This window comes from Lynx rufus, unplaced genomic scaffold (genome assembly GCF_022079265.1).
Source record: "Lynx rufus isolate CCGP_SWC_20201006 ecotype Redwood Valley unplaced genomic scaffold, mLynRuf1.p SCAF_6, whole genome shotgun sequence".
Taxonomy (NCBI): domain Eukaryota; kingdom Metazoa; phylum Chordata; class Mammalia; order Carnivora; family Felidae; genus Lynx; species Lynx rufus.
The window spans coordinates 64,937,853-64,964,868 of record NW_025814878.1 but is presented as its reverse complement, the minus strand read 5'-3'; the positions used below and the strand labels follow the sequence as shown (position 1 = coordinate 64,964,868).

General features: G+C 35.9%; 1 protein-coding gene across 6 annotated transcripts in view; it reads right to left on the bottom strand.

Moving 5' to 3' along the window:
- Positions 1–6,410: 6,410 nt before the first annotated feature.
- Positions 6,411–27,016, bottom strand: part of MAP3K7 (mitogen-activated protein kinase kinase kinase 7) — an 85,097-nt gene continuing 64,491 nt past the window's right edge. For 2 of the 6 annotated variants that reach the window (XM_047101801.1, XM_047101803.1), the window contains 4 exons: positions 22,062–22,167; positions 17,231–17,292; positions 16,378–16,493; positions 11,350–14,407 (listed from right to left, as the gene is read on the bottom strand). In XM_047101801.1, the coding sequence (XP_046957757.1) occupies positions 14,227–14,407; positions 16,378–16,493; positions 17,231–17,292; positions 22,062–22,167 (465 nt within the window). In that variant the 3' untranslated portion in view covers positions 11,350–14,226. Of the gene's footprint in view, positions 6,632–11,349; positions 14,408–16,377; positions 16,494–17,230; positions 17,293–22,061; positions 22,168–27,016 lie in introns of those variants that run through there. The other 4 variants (XR_006966144.1, XR_006966141.1, XR_006966142.1 and 1 more) reach the window with 4 other exon arrangements.

Sequence of the window (27,016 nt, the reverse complement as noted above, 5' to 3'; positions counted from 1 at the left end):
GTGATTCAATGGGGGAAGAAAAATCTTTTCAAAGAATAGGGCTAGAATACAACTGGATAGCTGTATAGAAAAATATGAACATGGATCCTTATTACACAATAGTCAAAATGGATCATAGACCTAATGTAAAAGCTAAAACTGGGAAACGTCTAAAGCAACACAGGAAGAAAAATCTTTTATTTAAAGATACTTCATTTTACTTTATTTAAGTAGGTTTCATGCCTAGCACGGAGCCCAGTGTGGGGCTTGAACTAATGACCCTGAGATCAAAACCTGAATTGAGATCAAGAGTCAGACGCTTAACTGACTGCGCCACCCAGGCACCCCCTTTTAGATTTTTCAGAACACAGAGAATGAAACATAAAATAAGAAAATTAATAAACAGACTTCATCAAAATTAAGACACCGAACAGCCAAAACAATCTTCAAAAAGAAGAACAAAGCTGGAGGTATCACAATCCCAGATTCCAACATATACTACAAAGGTGTAGTGATCAAAACAGGACAGTGCTGGCATAAAAAGAGACACACACATCAATGGAACATAACAGAAAGCCCAGAAATAAACCCATGCTTTTATGGTCCATTAATTTGCGACAAGAAAGACAAGATTTACAATTGGAGAAATGTAAAAAAGTCTCTTCAACAAATGGTGCCAGGGAAACAGGACAGCTACATGCAAAAAAAAAAAAAAAAAGAAGCTGAACCACTTTGTTACACCATATGTAAAAATAAACTCAAAATGGATTAAAGACCTAAATGTGAGACTTGAAACTATAAAATTCCTAAAAGAAAATAGGTAGTAATTTCTTTGACATCAGCTTTAGAAACATGTTTCTACATAGGTCTCCTTTGGCAAGGGAAACAAAAGCAAAATTAAACTGCTAGGACTACAACAAAATAAAAAGCTTCTGCAAGTGAAAGAAACTATCAAAAAAATAAAACAGCAACCTATTGAATGGGAGATATCTGCAAATGATATATCCAATAAGGGATTAGTATCCAACATATATAAAGAACTTAACACCAAAAAACCCCCAAATAAGTAAATTAAAAATGGGCAGAGACCTGAACAGATATTTTTCCAAAGAAGACATACAGATAGCAAACAAACACATGAAAAGATGCTCAACATGACTAATGATCAGGTAAATGTAAATTAAAACTACAGTGAGATATCACTTTACATCTGTCAGAATGGTTAAAATAAAAAACACAAGAAATAACAAGTGTTGGCAAGGATGCAAACTGATACAGCTACTGTGGGAACAGTATGGAGGTTTCTCATAAAATGAAAAAATAGAATCATCCTTTGATTCAGTGATTCTGCTACTGGGTACTTACCAAAGAAAATGAAAACATTAATACAAAGAGATATGTGCACACATGTTTATTGCAGCATTATTTATAATAGCCAAGATATGGGAGCAACCTATGTGTCCAATGATAGGTGAATGGATAAAGATTTGGTGTATGTATGTGTATAAATACACATGTATACATATACATAGACACACACACACATGCACACACACACACGTGCACACACACACATACACACAGAATTATTACCTAGCCATAAAAAAGAATGAAGGCTTGCCATTTGCAACAACATGGATGGACCTAGAGTATATAATGCTAAGTGAAATAAGTCACAGAAAGACAAATACCGTATGATTTTACTCATATGTGGAATTTAAGAAACAAAACAAATTAACAACAACAAAAAAAGAGACAAATAAACAGTCTCTTTAAGTACAGAGGATAAACTGGTGGTTGCCAGAGGGGAGATGGGTGAGAGGATGAGTGAAATAGATAAAAGGGATTAGGAGTACACTTATCTTGATGAGCACTGAGAAGTGTACAGAATTATTGTTTATATTGTACACCTGAAACTAATATATAACACTATTATATAATAAAAACTAAAAACTTTTTCTCTTTGACAAATACTAAGAAAATGAAAAAGGCAAACCATGGACTGGGAGAAAATATTCACTGCACAAATATCAGACAAAAAACTGTAACAAGACTATGTAGAAGTCTTACAACTCAATATTAAGAAGAGAACAACCCAATTAAAAAACTGACAAAGGATTTTAACAGGCATTATGCAAAATAAACTATATGAAAGCCCAACAGGCACATGCCAAGATTAGTCATCAGGGAAATATTCAAATTAAAACTGCAGTAGGAGGGGCACCTGGGTAGCTCAGTCGGTTGAACGTCCGACTTCGGCTCAGGTCATGACCTCCCGATTCGTGGGTTTGTGCCCCACGTCGGGCTCTTGGCTGACAGCTCAAAGCCTGGAGCCTGCTTGGGATTCTGTGTCTCCCTCTCTCTCGGCCCCTCCCCCACTCATGCTCTGTCTCTCCCTGTCTCTCAAAAGTGAATAAAGATTAAAAAAAAAAAAACTGCAGTAGGATACCACTAGACACTTATTAGAATGGCTAAAATTAAAAAAGACTGATCATACCAAATGTTGACAAGGATGTGGAGCAACTGGAACTCTAATACTGCTCTACTACTGCTGGTGGAAACATGGAATTGTACAGCTACTTTGGAGGTCTGCAGTTTCTTAACATGTTAAAACATATACCTACCATAAAACTCAGCTGTTACATTTCTAAGTATTTACTCCAAAGAAATCTACGTGAAGACTTGTACACAAATGTTCATAGATGCTTTCTTTAAGAGCCAAAAAGTGGAAACCAAAAATTATCCATCAGTAGTTAAGTGCATCAACAAAATTTGCTGCATCTGTACAATGGAACCCTGCTGAAAATAATAAAGGGACAAACCATTCATATATGCAGCAACTTAGGTGAATATCAAAATCATTATGCTGAGTGAAAGCCAGCCAAAATAGACTATATTCTATAGGATTAAATTCTAGAAAATGCCAAATAATTAGTTATAGCAAGCTGATTAATGGTTGTCTGGGAAAGGGGGTAGAGGAAGGATAGATTATCTAGGGGTACAAGGAAATTTCTGGAATTGTGGAGACTCTCAGTACCCTATGGTGATTTCACAGATGCATTTATTGTAAAAGTTATCAAACTGTACACTTAAGTATGTTCAATCTGTATAAAGATTATATCTTAACTATTGAGCACTTATTTCCTAAGAACTTTAAAATCACTTTGTCCAGTTCAAACCAAACATACTCTCAACTCCACTGGATTTTTGACTAAAACTACATTAAACAAATAATCTGTAAGTACATACAGCTATGTAAGAATTTATTTTTTATTTTAGAGAGAGAGCGCACTTAGGGCTGAAGAATCTCAAGCAGCCTCCATGCTCAGCACAGAGCCTGACTTGAGGCTTGATCCCACATTCTGGGATCATGACCTGAGTTGAAATCAAGAGTTCAATGCTTAACTGACTGAGCCACCCAGGTGCCCTTATGATATTGTTTTCTCATTTAGGAAAATGTTAAGTTAATGTCTTATTTATATTATTAAGGCTATAGTGTTCATCGGCCCTATTTCCTTTAAATGTTTTCTTTGGTATTTTGTAGTATTATTGACATTGTCAGTAGGGCAAAGGAAAATCTCATTTCTACTTCTGGTTATTATAGAAAAACTACTAATTTTGATACATATCAGATACAATCTATCAAATTAGTTTTGTGGGTTTTCTATATAGTTTTACATTCTGCAAATAAAGATAATCTTTCTTATTTTCTAGTTATTATACTAATTATTCTATTTTGGGGTCTTTTCATGAGCTAAAACTTAAAAAAATGTTGAATAATGACAGGGCATCTTTGCTTTGTTTCAGATTATAATGTTTCAGATTCATTAAAATGACAGTAATTTAACTATTTAATATGCTGTTGGTTTAGAGGAGTGATCTTTATCAAGTTTTGGAAATTCCATTTTAATCCTTCTTTTATTTGTAAATATTATCAAATATCCCTTAGGCATCTATTGGTAGAATTGTACAGTTCCTTTAATTATATAATGAATTACACTGGATTTTTTAAAATGCTACATTTTTGCTATCAGTACTACTTCATGTGCCAATCTTTTAATATTTTGAAGCACTCAATTTGGACAGCTTTATATACCAGTTGTAGAACTATATTATACTGTCAACCTTAACACAGTTATTTTGCCAGCAAAAGGATTTGGGAATAGTAGAGGAATTGCAATTTGGGTCATGTAAGTGATGGCAAACCATAAATAAGTCAGATTAAAGGAAAATGATACTTCATAGAGAAAAGAAGGAAGTTGGGAGGGGTTGTTTTGAACCAGTCTATTGGAGGAAAGTGAGAGTTCAGGGTCGTGAGGGTTTCTCATTGGCTGAGTTGTGGTATTTTCTTATTGGCTGGGGTAGTTGCTGGCATGAAGAAATTCATTCTTCCTCCTACTGAAGTAGTCAAGTAGGCCTCTTCCTATTGGGAATGCAAGGTATGTCTCTCCCTGTTGGGGTGTGCAATTGATGGTGAGTGGTAGGGAATAAGAACACCCTCTTCTGGCTTCCCAACTTTTGAAGATTTTAAGTGATATCTACACCCTATGTGGGTCTTGAACTCACAACCCGAGATCAAAAGTCACATGCTCCACTGACTCAGCCAGCCAGGCACCCCTCCCAATTCCATTTTAAATGAGGTCTCCTTTATTCAGTTTCACAATACTTTTAAACAGACATATAGTATTACATGGTATAGATCTACTACAGTTTACTTAACACTGATTAACAGCTACTTAGGTTGCTTTTTAAAAATTAAAAAAAATTTTTTTAATGTTTATTTTTGAGAGAGAGACAGAGACAGAGCATGAGCAGGGGAGGGGCAGAGGCAGCAGGAGACACAGAATCCGAAGCAGGCTCCAGGCTCTGAGCGGTCAGCACAGAGCTTGACGTGGGGCTCAAACCCACGAACTGTGAGATCAGTGACCTGAGCCAAAGTCGGACGCTTAACTGACTGAGCCACCCAGGGGCCCCTTAGGTTGCTTTTTAAAAACTCGATGCTGTGATAAACATAATTGTGTAACAGTATACCTCTAAAATGATTTCTGATTTCACCTTTACTTTTATGCTTCCTCTATAGAGAATGGAGTGGTGGAAAAGACAAAGTTCATATATTTAAAACTTCTTGAATTTCTGATGTTCAGATATCCCTCCTTATATAGAAAAGGCAGTTTTCTCCCCCAGGCTCAATTTACCTAAAGACATTCTGAGTTGACCTTCTATAGTTTTTGAAGCTCTGTCTCTACATCTATCCTAATCATTTCCTTATCTCCATGTAGCTATTTTTTGTGAATCTCAGGGATATGGCACATTTTATCTTTCACAGATTCATTCATGATTGTGAGTCCAATTATAATGTGTGGGCGTTTCCCCTCATGCCAAACAATTTGACACCAGCCAGGTATCCTACAATTCAACTCAATTGTGATGTGATCTACTCAAGAGACAGTATAAGACTCCACAGGTTAAGGGTTTGGTCCTACAAGACTGCCCCCGCCCCCCTCCATTTCAGGCACAAATTGCAAGTCCAGGTTGTCACCTGTGCTTCTGACTGGCTATATAGATCAGAGGTTCCAACAATCTGTTCCCTGGATTTGATTAGTACGCCAGGGCAGCTCACAGAACTTGGGAGAAACATTTTACTTATTAGGTCACCAGTTTGTTATAAAAGACATAATCCAAGAACAGCCACATAGAAGAGATGCACAGGGAGAGGTATTTGGAAATGGTGTAGAGTTTCCATGCCTTCTGTGTGCATCACTCTCCCCACTCCCACCCCGTCTTCATATGTTTACCAACTCAGGAACTCTATGAACCCTGTTCTTTTGGAGTTTTTATGGGGGGCTCCATTACACAGGCATGACCAATTAAATCATTGGCCTTTGGTGACTGAATTCCATACCTCCAGCCCTTTTTCCCCTCCCTGAAGGTGGGTGTTGGGTGGGGCTAAGTTTTCTCACCTTCTAACTGGGTAGTTGGCTTCTGGGGCAACTAGCTCCCATTCTCACCTAGGGGCTTTCCCAAAAATTGCCTCATTACCATAACAAGACATCTTTATGGTTCTCACCACTTAAGGAATTTCAAAGGTTTTAGGTGCTGTGTACCAGGAACAGGGAAGAAGAACAAATATAGAATTTATTATAAATCACAATGTCACACTCCGCCTCTCAGCTTTCACAACACTAGATGGGTTAGAATCTAGAAAGCTGACGATGGCAGTACCCCTTCTATCCACTCTATGGTATAGGTAATTCTCAAATCTGTCGGTGTAACAGAATCACTTCAGGAACTGGATAAAAGTTTATATCCCTGAATGATAACCTGGCATTGTGAAGCAGAATTTCGAAGGTTGGGGCCCCTAGAATGTGCATTGATAAAATAATAATAATAATAATAATAATAATAATAATAATAACAACAATAAACTTAAAGCCATTAAAGTTCTGATTTATTTATTTTTTTACTCCTCTTGTTGAGACTATGCTTCATCTTCACCAAATCCATGGGACAACCTTTGGAATCACTCCCTTTGGGTCCACCCCTACCTGCAGGGATCCAGGTTGGGGCCAGTAGTGGGAAGGGAAGTTCCTGCCCCTGTAGGATTCATGCAAGGGCTCCAATGGTTGTGCCCATGGCAAAGGGCCCTGAGTTCCTGCCAAAGAAACATGGTTTGTGTAAGGCTTTGTCCTCCTGGTTTTAATTTTTACTATGCAGAAAACAATAAAAAGGTAAAGAACTCTTAAAAGGAAAAAAATTACCACAATGTCAATACCTGAAGACAACCACCATGTCACTTTAGTATTTTCTCTCATAGTCTTTGTTGGAATTGTTCCATTCAACAGCATTATGATTTCATTTCCATTACAGACCAGACTTTTATAAATATGCTTAGGAACCTAGTTTTCCTCCCCTTTATTAGGTCTATAAGAAAATGTATTCCAAGTTAAACTATTAAAATGAGATTTTTGTGAGCCTTGAAGCTAAGAAGACCTGGGTTTGAACTGCAGCCCATCATTTACTAGCTGGGCAAGTTTTAAACATCTCTGTTCATCACTTTATTTCTAAAGCAAGAGTAACATTTACAAAATGCCTAAAACATAGTATACACTTAGTGTTAGTTACTTTCTTTATGATACCTCCAAGTTTAAAATTTTTTTCCTCATAAATTTTGTTTTCTCATAATTTGTTCTACCAAAGTTTCTATTACTTCTTTCATTCGAGATATAAAGTTTCTTTTCTTTTTTTTTTTTTTTTTTTTTTTAAATTTTTTTTTCAACGTTTATTCATTTTTGGGACAGAGAGAGACAGAGCATGAACGGGGGAGGGGCAGAGAGAGAGGGAGACAAAGAATTGGAAACAGGCTCCAGGTTCTGAGCCATCAGCCCAGAGCCTGACGCGGGGCTCGAACTCACGGACCGCGAGATCGTGACCTGGCCGAAGTCGGACGCTTAACTGACTGCGCCACCCAGGCGCCCTAAAGTTTCTTTTCTAAGGTGGATTGTCATTACTGAATATCTAAATTACTTCAAGTCTGATTTCCAACCAGTGTTCTAACTAAAGTGCTCTAACTTCACATTTTGAAGTTTTATTTTTCTTTAAACATATTATTTTTTTAATTTTTATTTTTGAGAGAGCGAGCAGGGGAGGGGGAGAGAGAGAGAGAGAGAGAGAGAGAGAGAGAGAGAGAGAGAGAGAGAGAATATAAAACAGGGTCCAGGATCCAAGCTGTCAGCACAGAGCCTGACACAGGGGTTGAACACACAAACTGCGAGATCGTGACCTGAGCTGAAGTTGGTGCTTAACCGACTAAGCCCCCCAGGCGCCTCTGAAGTTTTATTTTTCTAAGCTGCATCAACTGTAAATATAGGGAAATCTTTAAGTATTATACACCATATTGATTGGGTTTTGACATTAATGTCCATTCTTGTGAGGGGCCAGCTTTTCCTATTTCCATTTTTATTGTGGAGAACAGGGGCAGAGAAAATGGGGGAGGCAGTGGTCTATTTTCCTTTCCAAGAGTGTGAAGAAGGCTACTCATTGTCCTCTAAATCTTTTTGATCCTTCGTTTGTAACTGAATTCCCCCCTTCCAGTTAGGCACACAGCTGCCCATTCATACAGACATTTCAGGCCTCAAAGAGGGTAGGGTTAAGGTGTGTGATTAAATTCTGGCAAATGGATGTGACCATAAGTGACTTGAACCTTTGCTGCTCTTGCCCTTTCCCTCTCCTCTTTGGCCAGGATGCAGATGAGCAAAACTATCATAGAAGCCATTATTTTGGGCAGCATCCAAATTTATGTCATTATGAATCATAGGCTACATGCAGCAGCACCAAGACTGGGGAATTTTCTGATATTGCTGAAAAAAAAAAAAAAAGTGAAAAGGGAAGAAATATTCAGCTTAGGTCTAGGAACTTGGTACCACTTCCTCAAGTCTCCTATACATAAAATGTGGAATCATGAATGGGAGGACAGAATTAATGTGGTCAGACATGAGTTTTAGTATGAATTTTGAAGTTAAGACTATTGTCCAACAATGTACTAGTATATATTAGCCCTACTGTGTGGAAATTGTTTGTGAGCATATAAATTATAAACTGCATATGTGGCTTACAGAATACATGTTTCCAATCCTTAAATGATATCTGTTAAAAGGTTCTCATGGTATATGCAAAAGAAACAAGCGGTACTGATTTTTGCAAGTAATATGCTCATGACATATGGATATTTAGTAAGTATCTTTGCAGGAAATGGATTAAAAGTCAAAAAGGTGTATGAGGGAATATCAGCATTTTTTCTTCAACCACAAAAAATTACACCCGTTTTTAGGTTTCTTCATTCTCTAATTTGAATTTGGTAGTTATCAATGATTAATATAGTCATTCCTTTAATAACTAAAGAAGAGATTCCACAAAGAGAAACAGATAGTAAGTCTGAGAAGCAACTGCATTTTGCAGATGACTTTTGCTTTTCAGAAGATTTCTGGTGTACTCAAAGCAATTATCGTAATGCTATGTGGCATCTATAAGATATCACTGACCATTAAATTACAGGATAAAAAATGCATTTCATTACTTGGAAATGATTTCACTGAAAAAACTGACATCAAGGGCAGGTCATTTAAACAAACTCAGTTTTTGTGGGACCTCATGGCAGGGATGAGAAGCTCTGAGAGCAGTTACTCATTACTGATGGAAAAGGAACACAGGTCCCGGCAGTAAGCAGTACATGATCTACCAATGTCATCTTAGTTATTCCCATGGGCACCACAATAGTACACAGGACCACAGAGAGCATCAGTATGAGAGATCCCTATCAAATACTTTTTACCAAAGACTGTTTTGTTCAGTTAGAATATTGTCTCCCAGGTTTTTGAACAAGCAAAAAAGCAGCTGCAATCTAAATAAAAATGAAAAGCAGGATTTTTTTAAAAGTGACACTGACCAACGACTATTTCCTGAAAACTACCATGAACCTACTAATGTGCTACTGTCCATGTCCATGTTGCATTTCTAACACCCAAATACAGAGATAAATGGGCTTACTTTACCAAACAATGCAAGGGATTTTGTAAGCAAAGTGTTAAGGTTCCCTAAAAACAAAAATAAAGCAATCTTAAATGTTTCAGAACCTGACAACAATGCACAATCAAGCTGGCCACAATGGACACATCTATAGCCTCTTAAAACCTATGTTTCCTCTTGAAGACTGATACTGAAAGGTTTTCAAGTATCACTAAAAGTGGTTTAATTAAAATTTCCTGTCAAAGGAATTAAAACAACTGTTCAAGAGGAGGAAAAAAAGCTTAAAAAGAATACATATTGAATGATTTCATTAATGTAACTAGAAAATGCAAACAAATTTATACTGTTAGCACATCAGGGTCTGGGGCTTAGGGCCTAGAGTGGAGGGAGGCAAGGACTACAAAGGGGCATGGGAGACCCTGGGGAGGCGGGAAGGAAATGTTCAGTATCTTGCTTGTTGGATGGACTCCCAAGTGTATACACATGTCAAAACTCAGTAAACTGCACTCATTAAGTGGATGCAGTTTAGTGTGTAAATATTACATCCCAATTAAAAGACAAAGAACAAAGAGGTAAAAACAAAAATACAAAACAAACCAAAAATGGAAAAGCCTGAATTAAGCCTTTCCTAAGAGCAGAGAACATATCTTTCTAGACCAAGCCTCACAATATCATTATTTGTATTTCCATTTTTAGCAGGTCTTTCAGCTGAGGGGAGTGAAAGAGTGACAACACCCCACCACATTGAATAAATAATGTGGAAACTGAAGCACTCAGCAAGTTTTAAATTACGGCAAAGTGGTATAGAGCACAGACTTGGGTTTAAAAGTGCTGGCTAGAGGACCTGGGTGGCTCAGTCTGTTAAGCGTCTGACTGTTGGTTTCGGCTCAGGTTATGATCTCATGGTTTGTGGGATGGAGCCCTGTGTCGGGCTCTGCACTGACAGCGTAGAGCCTGCTTGGGATTTTCCTTCCCTCTCTCTCTCTGCCTCTCCCCTGCTTGTGCTCCGTCTCTCAAAATAAATCAATAAACTTAAAAAAAAATAAAGTGTTGGTTTTGTTGTGATCTATAGAGTGGTCACAAAGCCTCTGTGCCTGCAAGTTACCTCAAATCCCCCCCTTCCCCCACTGACCATTTGCTACTCAGTTTACAAATTTTCCCATGCTCTTCTTTACATCATGGGCTTATAGTGGCTACAGAGTCCCTTTGCATGAGATTCTGCCTAAAACAGCTGACGGGGGAAAAGTAGACTCAGGCACAAGTCTTAGCATTTAGGAGCCCTTTTTCCATCTGTGAAATGGGAGTACAATTGAACTACCATGTGACTAAAGAGAACATGTAACTTGGCATTAGCCATATGGGCTTCACTTATAATACATGCTCAATAAATATCTGTTAAAGAAATAAGTGAATCAATGAGCTGATTTACTAAAATGAAGATCGAGTTTATAAGAATGTGTATATGTGCACACAGGTGCTGGTTGGGGGGTTAGTAGGTAGATAATGGAATGAAATGCTTAATGTAACTTAGATATACTACAGGAATCCAGTTTCCTAATGAGAAGAATCACTCAGTGATGTATATGCCATTTGTACCTCATATAAATCATGATTTAATGAAATTGTGAAGAGCACCCATTTAACAAAAACTTTGAATGGTTAGATAATGTTAAATGGCCAATCATCTAGCTTCTCAAAAATCATGATTATGTTACAACAGTGTTGAGTACTGTAAGAATACTCACTACTCAGTTTTTATTTGACTTTGTGTGAGGTAAACATATTGCAGAGCAGAACACCTCACAGCTTATTTGCTGATATAAATCATTAACCATTTTTGTAAACAAGTTTAGAATAACAATCTGAATTTTATTACAAACAAAAATAATCTAGAAAGCTTCCTTCAATTATACAGTATGCACAAGGATTTCTGCATTACATGGTTTTACATAAAATGTTTTGAATGATACAAGTGGGACTTCCTACCATTTGAAGAGGAGTTGACTGCTGAAAACCATACACTTAACAGAAAGAAAAAAGTTTCACAGGCAAAACCTATGATCTCTGGCTACAGGCAGGAGCGGAAACTAGGAACATAAAAGAAGCTTGGAGAAAAAAAAAGACAATAAATACTCCAAAATGCTTTAGCAAAAAGAGTCAAACATTTGTAAACAACTTTTAAACAAATCTCTTTACTATGTGGTGTTGCTATAAAGTCAAGTCTTAACTGATTTTCATTTGACTCAGAAAAGTTACTTTTACTGCTGAGTATTTCTCTCTAGACTTTGTTTTCTTTCCCTGGAGAATAAAATATAATTAGGTATTGTTCGAGATTCTGAATTTCTTAGAGGGGGGCCTTTGAGCCACTTGCTTGTCTTTTTGCTATTTCTACCCAAAAATGAGGGTTAGAGTGAAAGGTAAAACCAGAATCAATAAAAATTTTGGCTCCTTATTAGTCTCTGTTTGGAGGTTTAATGGGTGAGGATGCTGATAAAACTAGCTGTGGATTTTAATTATCCCTGCTGCACTTTTATCCCATCAGGGATAATCAGGACTTAAAAAGTATGAGCTTTGCAACACAACTACTTACAAACCATGTAGGCTGAGCTGCACTCAGTGTCTAGGACAATTACTGTTTGAGAACCCCCAGGAACTTACTGTAAACAAACAAGCAAGTGTTCAAGAGCCTGTTTTTGTACTTGGTACCATGACGTAACACTACTATTTTCTTTCGTTTTCCTACTTGAGACTTTTATGAAGTGATTACATGTAACAATAATAAATTTTCCCTTTAAGTATATATGATATATAGTAAAAACACATTAATGACTAAAATAAAATCTGAAGTCAAGCATTAGCATCCACACTTGAATGTCTTGTGCTCTGAGATAATCAGAAAAGTCTCTAAACACTGACTAGGTCCCTCTTGGTGAAGTGACACATGTATGTAACAAGCAGCAATGCTAGGAGTTATACTTTTCCTTAGTCTACAGGTATTTTCTGTGCCAATTTTATTTTACTATTAATGTGTTGAGACCAGTATCACTTTCAGCTAGGTAATCAAATTATTTGGGAATGATAACCTTTCTTTCATTTAAATCAAGCAATGGTAGACATTTATTTACTGGAAACTTTCTAATAATAGATTTTGAGGAAGCTAAAAATGACACAGTTTAGTACAAACTGTCCTTTACCTTTATTGCTTGTATACACAGGAATACATTATAAAACTCAGTGGAAGGAGGAAAAAAGTAACAGAAGAAAAAGTTACCTGCTTTAGCATTTTTTAAGAATAGTTTTGATAACTTCTTAGATCAACTTGCTTATCTGAAACAGAGCAGAACTACAATACAATCATGATATAATTCTAATAATCACAGAAATTATGCTTTCATTTTTAATTTTCTCTTCATAAAACATTAATGCTATAAAAATGAGGTTGATGACATCCTTATTTAAAAGACACCTTGTACTGGTATCAAAATGTGATTTAATACCAACTGAAAAAATAGAGCTTATATAGTCTATTATTTCAATGAAGTTTTTTTATTACTTTTATTTTCAAAGTTTACGGTAGCAAAGTTATTGTTAACAATATAAATTTTCTCTTTATAAGTGTTGAAATTCCCTTAAAAGTGTTGAAAGGCAGCAGGCATTCTAGGATGGGCTTGTAAGGAAAATTAATTATTCCAATGTTGATAAAGAGTATACTTGATGAATTTATATTTCCTTCTTTAACTTCCTTACTAAACTTCTCCTGATTTGCCAGGTTTTTTTTTTATTTTTTACTCTTTTGGTATCATAAAAGAAATCTAAGCCCAAGCCTTTTAGTTGGAGCAATTATTTCCATTTTCCATCATTTCTCTTCAGTTTTTCAAATATACACTACAACAATCCAATAATCATTGCAGGAAGGAATGATCATTTAAGCTGGATCGTGTTCATTTACCTTTTAATTTCATTTAGGAAATATTAATATTAGAGTCATAAAGTCTTTACAGTCTCAACACACATACACACAATCACAGAATTAAAAATCTTTATATCTTAAAAAAAAGGGTTCCATTTTGTTCAATGTATCATAATTTCAGTCCAATGAAATATGCTTTTATTAAATACAGCAGCCGCCACTTACCTTTAAATATTTTATGGATGGAACTAAGTTCAGTACTGATTGAAGGATGCTGGCATCAGAGCCCTCACTTTGGAACTATCTCTAAAGGTTCTGCATTTCTATAATGTACCACTGATTATTCTAGATTTTATAATACCCTGTCTTTAACTTGGTATATACCATCTTTTGGAAAAAAAAATTATTTGTTTTTTGAGATGAGATACAAGAACAAAATCATTCTTGAGGTTCCACCTCGAAAAAAGGCGATGTTTGCACATAGCAGCTAGTTTGATACCCCGTTTTGTTAGGCTAGCCTTCACACAATGAGCATGCATATATAGCCATGGTTCACTGCATCTGTTTTGAAGTTGAGAACTGCTGCTTATTCAAGTCACAGATGCCCCCATGTTATGCAAGGAGACAGTTGAACTGCATGTCCACCATGAGAAAAAGAAAATAAACGATGAAACAAAATGCAGCAAATATAGGCAGTTGGCATTCAGAACACGCCCAAAAGCTAACACTCACGAATTGTCATTAGAAGGGCTTTTCTTTCCTTAAAAAAAAAAAGTCTTTCTTTGCATATTTTAAAATTTGAAGGTCCCAGAGAATCATGAAGTGCCTTGTCGTTTTTGCTGCTGGCTTCTGATGACCTCTAGTTGTTTTTTACATTGCTGGTAGTAAGTAGAAAGGCTTTTGTTTTCATCTAAAAGCTTTTTATGTTCCTGTACCAGACGAGATGTATTTTGCTGGTCCTTTTCATCCTGGTCCAGTTCTGCAACTAGTTCTTGCCTAAAAACAAATACCACATAATAAAATATAGTAAAAGATACATGATAGAAAAAATTTATACACTAATAACCAATGAGCTCAACTAATTAGAACTTCTATTCTGGCTCTGTCATTATGCATCTCAGGGACACCATGCAAATGTAACTGCGGGCTAGAATGGAGACTAGCATCCACTCTTCTGGTTTACCCATACAAACACCATAATCCTTTTATTTTAATAAGTAACTCTACTTAGACAATTAGTGAATACAGATAAAATGGTATAATTAAAGTTTCAGAAAATTTTATCTGGTATCCTTTTTGTGTAGGAAGAAAAAGGCTGGGGAAGGGCTCTGACCACAGGAAAATAACATGATGTTTTTACCATTCACATTCCACTTTTACACTCATGAACTTTTATTCATGTTTTGAAGTCAGTTTTATTTAACCACAGTGCCAAGTGGGGGCTAATACAACATTTGCAAGCTAATTAAAAGAGATGCTATCAACTTAAATCTGTTTCTTATTTTAAAACAGTGAGAACAATACAAAGTACCACTTTCAAATGAGTTATTCACTTTTTTTTTTTTTTTCAACGTTTATTTATTTTTGGGACAGAGAGAGACAGAGCATGAACGGGGGAGGGGCAGAGAGAGAGGGAGACACAGAATCGGAAACAGGCTCCAGGCTCTGAGCCATCAGCCCAGAGCCTGACGCAGGGCTCGAACTCACGGACCGCGAGATCGTGACCTGGCTGAAGTTGGACGCTTAACCGACTGCGCCACCCAGGCGCCCCTGAGTTATTCACTTTTAAGAACATTTTCAGGAATGACCCTCAGAGACTTTCATAGCCTGATAAACTTTTTTAAGCCCCTTTTATTTGGGAGATGTTCAATATTAGCTCTTATAGCGAAGTTACTGGATATAACTGAATAACTAACAAAAAGCCTCCAAATGGTTTTCTTGTAATACTTCTCATTTTTAAAGTATTCAAGGGGTGCCTGGGTGGCTCAACTGGTTAAGCTTCCGACTTCAGCTCAGGTCATGATCTCATGGTCCGTGGGTCCGTGGGTTTGAGACCCATGTCAAACTCTTGGGTTTCTTTAAGAATTTCAAATAAAGGAGTATGGGAATTGTAGTTCTTAAAAAAGCAAGGAAGGCAGCCTCCATAACTCTTAGAAAGACACATGTGAGTATAAAACTCCCAAGAAAAACACTCACAGGTATAAAATAAAGTAATTCTATTCTCCTAAACAGATACCTGGAGAGAACAGATCTACAAAATGTTTCTAAGATAAAGCACAAGTGAACATTAGTAAATCAAATTATTTCACTTATGTCCAAGGAAATAATAAATCTTTATAATTATAAATCTAAACAGCTTTTAATTTTAAAATTCTTAGAACATAAAACATGTTTATGTAGCACCAGTTTATTTTCCTTAGTTTTAATGTATGTAGTCAAAAAGGTTTAGTTTTGCAAGAAAAATAGCCAAAAGGTGCTACAAACCGAAAGGTAGAACATATGTAGAACCTCCAAATTACAAATATAGTTGAACAACATGGGTCTGAACTATATGTGTCCACTTATACGTGGATTTTTGTATAGTACTGCAAATGTATTTCCCCTTCCTTTTGATTTCCTTAAAATTTTCTTTTCTCTAGCTTACTTTATTGTAAGAATACAGTACATAATACTCATAACATATAAAATATATGTTAATTGACTGCTCATGTTATTGGTAAGGATTCTGGTCAACAATAGGCCATTAGCAGTTATGTTTTTGCAGAGTCGGAAGTTACATGCAGATTTTTGAATGAGTGGGAGTTCACAACCCCAACCCCCAAGCTATTCAAGGAAGTCAAGTGCATGCTTAATGATTAATTCTAAAAATTAATACAGTTTTCATGTCTTTAAACAATATTTCACCTTACATATTTTAGACCCAAAATACTAATGTGTTTTATTTTTATTCATAACAGTCAACTTACTTTCTCTGTAATAACAATGCAATTTCTGTTTGAACTTTCATATATTCTTGTGCCATTTTACAATGCTGCTCAAACACTGCCATAGATTCTTTGGAGTTTGGGCACGGTGCTAGAGGCTGAAAATAAATAAAGAAAGTTAAACCATAATTAAATCAAATCTCAATATCAAGCTGAGAGTTAATATGGTGACTGTGATATATTTTTATAGCACTAAAGCAATGATCTTTTAAAAATAAGTGTTAACCCATGGCCTAGAAAATTTCAGTGTCCTTTTGTCAGAGTTAACTCACAGCTTAAATTCACACCTGTGGTTTTAACACTTTCATTGTTATAGCGGTTCATAACTAAAGTGATCACTGGCCTCTGGTTTTACATTTCAGGTTGCCAACCGTATTATACCAAGAGGGTTTATGGCTCTCATACTCATGAGGAGACACTGAAGTGTATTACTTATATTTTCAGTCACAATGAACGTGACAGTGTATTACAAAATCTACTAAGTAGAAATGAGCTTAAGTAAATTTTATATTGTAGTGCACTGAAAGAGCAAAAATGCTATTCTTGGCATCCTTAAACAAAGATATGGGAGTATTTTAAGACAACTGTTAAGAACATGATTTTGCCAATTTTAAACTTGATTAACTTAACTGAATGAATTATTTTAACTTGAATTTAGAAAGTTTGGGGAAGCCAACTAAAAGCATAAATAAATGAATACACGATGACAAGATATGAACACTTTCTAGGTAGATTCTAGAAAGATTCTCTAGCTTAGATAGCTTTCTAGATAGATTCTCTAAACCTTTTCTATAAGGAAAAAGTAAAAATGGTCACTGAGAAACTACTCCTTTACCTGTAGTTGGTGATCCAGTGTAAGATAAGCCATTGGGATGGAGTTATCCGATCCATTGGTATCTGGAATTCAAGTATGTGTTTATTTATTTTCTATCATAAATAATTATAAACAAAAAGCAAGAAAGCTTCATGAGATATTGGCATTTTGTTCCTAAAGTAAGCAACACATAAAATAAAAGTTATTGCTACTGGTAATGAAGAGTCTATTTCTGAATTTAAAGGTAAACGCAGAACCTCCAATTACCAGATAATCAGAATGCAATCATACTCTCATACAATTTAAGTTGGCTATAAATTACATAATATTAAAGCTTACAAATGCTTGTTCAATTAAAAACAAAAACAGTGGTATGGGACCTTTTTAAAATTTGGTCTTCACTGACCCCACCTAATCAAAGCTCATATCTCTTTCTTTCCTTGATCATGCTAAGTTTGCTATAAGGCTGTGTCAACCCCTTGAACATTTGTGCTCTTTAACGAAGAAAGAGGGGAAAATAAGAGATACATTCTCTTCCAATGGATTACCTTCAATTTATATATATTCTAGTGTGAACCCTCAACCCACCTCCCCTAATGAGAATCACTGCAGAAAATGAAAGATGTTTTTGATGGGAGTATGTTAAACACAGGTATAATGAACAGTTAGGTATATGGAAACTGCAGTTCAGTGTCCTGTGTGAAACAGTTAAATGGATTAAATCAAACAACTAGTCGATTTTACCAAATTGTTTGGATGGCTTTTGTTTGTATTTCATAAGAGGTAAACTGTCATAACTTGCATGAGTCACATGGGATTAACATTTATGCCTCCAGAAGCAGGCAGGATAACTGTGAAGTAATACGGACTTTTTATTTCAGAAGTAGCTGCCTTCCCACAGTTAGGAAAGAGTAAATGAGTTACACAAGTGAACTGTTCAGCCCTTTTCCTGACAAGTGACTCCTTGAAAGAGTGGTATAGATAAAGACAAGGTCAGGCTGACAGTAAGGCACTGTATGCAATGCAATAAAAAACTAGGACAGTTTGATGGTTCACTAACCTCAATAATTTATTGTTGACTGATGAATATTCTAGTTTCCTTTTTTAAAGCCATTGAGAATGTGCTTGCAAGTAACTCTAAAAGCCAAGCTAAATCAGATGAAATAAGATAATGCATGTAAGAAATACCATGCAATGCTGGCATATGGTATGCAGTCAACACATGGTGGTGATGGTTACTATTACTGTAGTCGTTGTTGTTATTGATATAAAATGGGAGCATTAGAAAGGACAGGCAATTTAAATTCTAAAGTTTGTTTTTCCGATTGAAAAAGTAATGCTTATTAAATACCGGAGTGCAATAAAGAAAAATAACAGCATATTGCCTAGTAGAGTCCTACCTACCTTAAAATCATATACACTATCATAAATGTTTCCTGAAATGGTTAAACAAGAAATACACTTAATTTGTTATTTCCCTCACCAATTCTTTCCCCCACCCACAACAAGACTTTCAAACTATGCTCCCATGGAACACTATTTTCCACAAAATTACAACTGATTGGGGCACCTGGGTGGCTCAGTTGGTTAAGTGTCAGACTCCTGATTTTGGCTCAAGTCATGATTTTGCAGTTCGTGAGTTCGAGCCCCACACTGGGCTCCATGCTGATAGTGCAGAGTCTGCTTTGGATTCTCTCTTTCACTCTCTTTGACCCTCCCCTGCTCACACTCTCTTTCTCTCTCTCTCTCTTTCTTTCTAAATTCATTCATTCATTCCTTCCTTCATTCCCCCTGGGGCACCTGGGTGGCTTAGTCAGTTAAGCACCTGACTTCAGCTCAGGTCTTGATCTCACGGACCGTGGGTTTGAGCCCCACGTTGGGCTCTGTGCTGACAGCTCAGAGCCTGGAGCCTGCTCCGGATTCTGTGTCTCCCTCTTTCTCTGCACCTCCACTACTAGTGCTCTGTCTCTCTCTGTCTCTCAAAAATGAATAAACATTAAAAAAAAATTTTTTTTTTAAATTATTTCCCCCCGACTTTATAGGAAAAATTAAGTGTCTTGAACTCTTTTAAAAACACTTCTACTACTATTACTCTTTCTTAAATCTTTGATATTTGAGGGCGCCTGGGTGGCTCAGTTGGTTGAGCATCTGACTTTGGCTCAGGTCATGATCTCGCGGTCTGTGGGTTCGAGCCCCGTGTCGGGCTCTGTGCTGACAGCTCAGAGCCTGGACCCTGCTACAGATTCTGTGTCTCCCTCTCTCTCGGCCCCTCCCCCGCTCATGCTCTGTCTCTGTCTCTCTCTCTCTGTCAAAAATAAACATTAAAAAAATTTTTTAAATCTTTCATACTTGATGTATCTTATTAAATAAATACCCTGTATCTGATATGTATTTTAGAATTAAGTATATCAGTGTTTCACAGTATTCAGGGAATGGAAAAAAAAAGCCAAGGACTGTTATTAACTATTAAAGTACTCAGCTTATACTGCAAATATAGTAGTTTATTAAATTTATTAAATAAAGCATGCTAAGTTTATTTTTATTTTTAATGGGCCAGTATTCTGACTCTAATAATATTACAAGGAATGGGCTCCATGTCTTATACTTCTGTCTTTGCAAACATTGAGTGTTTCCCCCCTGTGGCTCCCTCTACTGTGTCTAGCCATCTCTGTCACTAACTGCTCTTGGGTATGTGTCTTTCTTTATCCCCACTATTATAAATAGAAACCCAAAGGCCCTCATTATGTGCTGTGATCATTAAACCGATGTATGCTTTTTACTTTTCTCTGAAAATGCCTAGAAATCCCTTCTCTTTTGAAGTAAAAACATCTGATTAATTTTTTTTAACTATGTATGTATGCACTTGTAATTTTTTCCTAAATCAGGGGCCTTCAAAGAAAAAGGATTTGCCAGTATCTCTTCCCTGTAATTTACTGTATTAGCTTGATCATCGATACTTTTCTTAGAAACAGTGCAAAGCTGAACTTCATTAAATATAAGGCTTAAACCACTCTCAACTTTTAAAATTATATTAAAAATTATTTAAAAATGCCAAAGACAAATTTCAGTTGAATTCTGGACCCAAGTACAATTTCTAACTATTGGCATTTTGTGGTATCTTAGGTCCCAAAAAGAAAAAAATGAGACTGGGGTTGGAAGGTTGGAAGAACATGGGAAGTAGAAAAAACGCAGCAGTTAAGTGAGAGGGACGTAAGAGGATTTTTATTTTACTTTCATGAGTTCACATCTGCCACATGATGACTGGTATGTCTAGATCAGTCTAGGCTGAAGTCAGGAGGCCGAGTTGAGTACCTCCCTCACCAGAGGGCTGAAGACCCAAAAAGAGCTAACAGTACCTGAATGTTAATGATCAAGTCTGTCAAGAGCATTTCCCTATGTACCTCTGAGGAGAAGCACACAATGATGAATTCTGCACATGTGCTGCTGAGTACTGGTTAATGTTCTGGACAGTCCTAGGTTGGGCAATGCTAGGGGTGAGACTTAGAGGAGTTTTTGCCACCACTAAATTTAAACTTGCTAAAACTAGAGAGTACACCCTTGGCTAAACATAGTTGCATCTTACACGAAACAGAGAAAAGCTACTCAGTTAATTTTTTATATTAAATTATGAACTTGACTAAGCCATGCCAATTATCTATAAATACTTGTAAGTAGTGTTTTTGTTTGTAAAGACAGAAAGCTGACTTTTTAATTTGGATTTAATTGCCACTATTAATAACATAGTTGATCTTATACAAGATCCCAAATGGTCTGATTTTCTAAGGTCTAAGAGATCATCTTTCCTTCTCTGACATAATAACATATAAATAATAAATTTTTATAGAACCATACTGCTGAGTATTTATTAAGGAATTCTCTTAATGCTAAGGAAAAGTTAATTCCACTATGGCACATAATTTCCTGCTTGCCCATAATAAACCTATTCCATCATTAGATTTTAATACTAATATTTTAACCAGTTAGTCATTCATGTTAAGGATTTTAGTAACTCTTCACAGGCTTTTTAAGGTCTAGTTAAAAATTTAGAGATTTATTTATTTAAATTTAGAAATTTAAATTTCTAACTAGAAATTTATGTATCTGAAATGAAGTCTCCCTACCAGTTAAAAATGATTCAAAAGGTCAATGGTCAGAAATTTTTTTTTTCACTGAAGTGAGGTACTGGCATCTTGTGTCTTTAAAACAAAAGACTGAGATGAAGAGGATTATTATTCTGATTTTAGTTCTTTAAAAAATAATGACTTTACTACTATCATATAGTAGGATGGATCAAAAATAGGAAAATCAGAGATGTAAGTTCAAGAATACAATATCTTCCTGTCTGTAAAAACCCCAAATCAAACCATGTTCAAAATACATGTTTAGTATCTGGGGGGAAATGAAGTATCTGGGGAAATAAAGAGGGCAAGACAATCTCAGTACTCAGAAAGTCATCTTTAAGTTTATTGCTAAATATTTGATTTTATTAGTATAAAAATCTAACCTATTGTAAAATGTCTGCCTTTATTTAAAAAAATTTTTTTTAATGTTTATTTATTTTGAAGAGAGAGGGAGAGAGCGCGTGAGAAGAGCAGGGGCAGAGAGAGAGGGAGACACAGAATCCAAAGCAGACTCCAGGCTCTCAGCTGTCAGCACAGAGTCTGACGTGGGGCTTGAACCCACAAACCATGAGATCATGACCTGAGCCGAAGTCGGATGCTCAACCGACTGAGCCACCCAGGCACCCCCCAAAATGCCTGCCTTTATAAAGATCAGAGTCATAACAGAAAGAAATGAAAACAAATATGATAAATTCAGCTTCATAATTATAATGAGGAAATACACTGGTCACCTGTGGAATCATCAGGAGTCCATGGATGACTTCGACTTGGCTTTTCTGAGGTTGGTCCTGAGGTAGTGATCATTCTGACACTAGGACTGGATGACCTACTGCTTACCTGTAGGAAGAAGTAATAGAAGGAACAAAATGTGATGTTTATGTGGGAATAAAAAAAGACAAGAGAAAATTTTTATTATAGAGCAAAAGATAGGCTTCCATTTCTATCAGCAGAGGTCCTAAAACATTCTTGCAAAAAATATATCCTCTAAAAAGATACCTCTTAAAACTTGGTGAGCTTTCAGAGCACCCAGGTGGCTCTGTGGGTTAAGTGTCTGACTCTTGGTTTTGGCTTAGGTCATGATCTCACAGTTCATGAGTTTGAGCTCTGGTTCGGGCTCTGTGCTGCCAGCACAGAGCCTGCTTGGGATATTCTCTCTCTCTCTCTCTCTCTCTCTTTCTACCCTACCCCTGCTTGCACGCTCTCTCTCTCTCAATAAATGAACTTAAACAAACAAACAAACAAACAAACAAACAAGAAACAAAACTGCTGAGCTTTCAAGAAAGTAAGAGAAATGCTCTGAGACCAGAAATAAAGCAGGAGTAGGAGTCTAGTAAGTGCTTAAGCTATTAGACGGGAATTTCAGTTGAACACCAATGACCTAGAGCTTTTGTTTTGCTTACTTTCTGTACTCAGAGGAATAAGCATTAAGTCTTGGGCCTTTGTAGGATGGGAGTGAGACCAGAGAACTGCCTTGCTTAAAGCTAAAACCCAAGAAAGTCTTCACTCTTGGGGAAAAAGTAAACTAGGAAAAACATCTACCCTATAAAAGCAGATAGCAAATAAATTTGTCTGCATTGGTAGTGGCTCTGGGTGAAGGGGAGAAAATGTATACTGTGAATTCATAAAATATTTCCATAATTGATAGAAGATACAACAAATCCCAATGACAACCAATCCCAAGCAGAAAAAATAACAGAAAAGCTACAATTACTGAGTTAAACATGGGTCATATCATCATCAAATTCTAGAAAACAAAGACAAATAGAAGATAGAAGGAGGCAGCCAGAGAAAGATTATCCACAAAAGAATACTAGTCAGATTCTCAACAGCAAAAAGGAAGCCAGAAGCCAGAAGAAAGTGGAATATCTTTAAACTGCAAAAAGAGATTAACTGCCAACTTAGAATAGGTTAGGCAACAAAAATGTAAAGAATGAGGTCAAAATAACGTTCTTAGACAAGCAAAAAGGGAGTCTACTATCCATATACTCTTATAACAATATCTAAAGCATGAACTTTAGGGGTAAGAAAAGTTTTTCTCTGATGGAAGGGCCTAGTTACAATCAGGAATGTTGGTAAACACAAGGAAGAATCTATACACAGAAAATATTAAACAATGGAAACATGACTAATTTACAAAATTACCAAGCAAAAAATAAATAAGATGGAACTAAAAACTGAACAAAAGCATAAGCAAAATAAGGAATGCTTTAAAAATGCTTATATTGTTGAGAATAAGAATAAAGATGTTAACTTTAGGTTCAGTATGAGTGTTAAAGTTTCTCAGGTAGTTACAAAACATAATACATATGACTCCAAATAAGAAAGACAAATAATGGAATGAGAAATGTATTTGTTCAATTCAAAGGAAGGCAAAAAAGGAGAAAAAAAGAGAAAAAAGAAAGCATAAAATAAGGAGGAGCAAACTTATCGATAATATAAATGGATTAAACTCTTCAGTTAAGATATTTAAAAAAATCAGAGTGTCAGGCTAGATTAAACATTGTTTATGAGAATTAGATCTAACAGAGATAGAGAAAACAGGAAGTTAAAGGATAAAAAAGGATAATCAGGCAAAACTACCCAAAATAAAGTTTTTCAGCTATATTATATGAGAGAGGATATGTTTTAGGGCAAAAAAAAAAAAAAATGATTAGAGAAGGAGATAAAATGATAAATGAGTCAATTCACTATGTAACAACAATTCAAAACTTATGTGCTCTACCTATTATACTACATGCTGTATCTATATATCGCTTCCAAATAGATAAAGCAATAAAACTGCAAGGAGAAAGGGACATATTCACCATTATCATGAGATATTTTAATACTCCTCTGTAAATATTTTATAAAAGCAGACCAGGGGTGCCTGGGTGGCTCAGTCGGTTGGGCGGCCGACTTCAGCTCAGGTCATGATGTCGCAGTCTGTGAGTTCGAGCCCTGCATCGGGCTCTGTGCTGACAGCCCAGAGCCTGGAGCCTGTTTCAGATTCTGTGTCTCCCTCTCTCTGACCCTCCCCCGTTCATGCTCTATCTCTCTCTGTCTCAAAAAATATAAATAAACATTAAAAAAATAATTTAATAAAAAAAAAAAGCAGACCAAAAAAAAAAAAATACATATAACACTAGTGAAACCTGAACTCCAAAAAAAGCAAGCTTGATCTAAACAAAAAGATATGACTAAAAATTGGAGAATATGCATTCTTTTTAAGCACCATGGAACATTTATGAAAACTGATCATGTACTAAACTATAAAGCAAATCTCAAAAAAGTTAAAAAAATTATTATATAAACCATGTATTTTTGTACTGATTCAAAATTAACCTTAAAAATCTCATGTTTAGACATTAAAAAAATTTTTTTTTAATATTTTTATTTATTTTTGAAACAGAGAGAGACAGAGCATGAGCAGGGGAAGGGCAGAGGGAGAGGGAGACACAGAATCTGACGCAGGCTCCAGGCTCCGAGCTCTCAGCACAGAGTCCGACACAGGGCTCCAACTCACAGACTGTGAGATCATGACCTGAGCCGAAGTTGTACGCTCAACCGACTGAGCCACCCAGGCGCCCCTGTTTAGACATTTAAAAATACTTCTAAATAACTCACTGGTCAAAGAAAACAAAGTGGAAATGAGAAAGTAAGTGATTTTTACCATGGAACACAGTAAAACCTGTGGGATGCAACTAAAGATGCACTTGGAGAAAAATATTTAATTCTAAATATTTAGATGAAAAAAATCAGAAGTAGTGACAATTTACAAGATAGACATTTAACTTACAAAGTTAGAAAAAGAACAAAGTTATCAGTCCCCCCCCCGATAACAAAATAAAAATGAGAATACTACAAAAATTTGGTGGTTAGTAAATTAAAAATAAAACAAAAAAAATCAAGTGTAACAAATTCCAAAAAATATATAAATCACCAAAATTTCTACACATTAAAGAAAACCCCAAACACAGAAGATTTTACAGTTGAGTTCTATCAAACAATCAAGAAAATATCGCTTTCCATCTTAAAGAAATTATTCTAGAAAAAAGAAACACTTCTTGACTCATTCTGTGAAAGCAATAAACCTGATTAAGAAACAATAGAATAAGAAATACTACTAGCTAACCTCACTGATGAAAATACGTGCAAAGTTAAAAGTCCTAAAAATTACACTAGCAAATGAAATTTGGCAATGTAAAGACAATAAAAATAATTTGAAAAATTGAGGGTATCCCACAAATGCAAAGGCCACTTGATGATAGGAATTCTATTAATCCAATTCATTATATTAACAGATTAAAGGAGAAAATTCTCAATAGATATATAAAAAGGCATTTGACAAAATTTAACAGCCATCTATGAAACTACATTTAACAAACTTAAATTCCATTTAAGAGAAGATAATTTCTTAACCGGAGATATTTATAAAAAGTCTAGAAACGTGGTCTGAGAGAAAATGGTACTGTAGGCTGGTAGATGACAGGGAGGCCACAGGCAAGGAATACAAAGAAAAGACTCCTAGGCATCGATCATGTTACATTTCCTAAGCTGTATGGTGGATTCATGAGTGTCCATTTTATTATCAGCTCTCGCAACTTACATATTCATATATTCTTATCTATGTATTGTTATTTCATATATTAAAAACTCTCAAAGGACATATGAACTAAAATGGATTTTATAAGAATCTTTTTTTTAAAAGCACCTGTTTTTCTTGAAGTGTTAGTGAATACCCTACAGAAGACACAAAAAAGAATATGGAGTTATACATATACAAAGTAAAACATAAAAAGCACATACATTCATGAAGAACCTTATGTCCAATTTCAATATGTAAACACAGAAAAACACTCAAAAGGGCTGCCTGGGTGGCTCAGTTGGTTGGGCATCTGACTTCGGCTCAGGTCACGATCTCACGGTTTGTAAGTTCGAGCCCCACATTGGACTCTGTGCTGGCAGCTCAGAGCCTGGAGTCTGCTTTGGATTCTGTGTCTCCCTCTCTCTCTCTGCCCCACCCCTGCTCACACTCTGTCTGTCTCTCTCAAGAAATGAATGAACATTAGAAAAAAAAAAAAAAGTAAAACACTCAAAGACTGCATTAAGTAAAACGAGGGGCAATACAGCAGTGGAAAGTACCCTTGAGTAGAAATTAGCAATGTGAATTCTAATTATAGTACAATGTCTGATTTAGTTTATTTCAAGAAGCCTCCTTTATCTACAGAGGGGTTGGGGCTGGGTTAAAGATGTGATGACTTTTAGTGTATCATTCACTGCTAACGTTCTGTTATTTTAAGTTTTGACAACTCACAATGAATTGAGGGTACTAAAAATAAAAGGCACTTTTATAACAAGTTCGGAAATAATCATAAAATAATTGAAGAAATGACTGGTGGAATGTTACTCTCATCTTGGGTACCTACTGAAATTCCAAAAAGCTTTTCTATACCATAAACAATTTTCAACTCAATTATCTGACCAGTCTTTTCCAAAACCTTAGTTTATGCATGCCACACTTACAAAGGTGCCCTGTGTACAACAATACTCATTCTGTTCTCTCCTCCTTGCTAATTCCTCTCCATTCTGTAAGGCTCACCTCAGAGTCCCTTCCACAATAAATGCTCATTCTTGTTATATTCTTGGTTCTTTGAGCACAAAGCCAGACCCTGTGTTTGAAGATTGCTTTATTCTAGCAGTGTGTAAA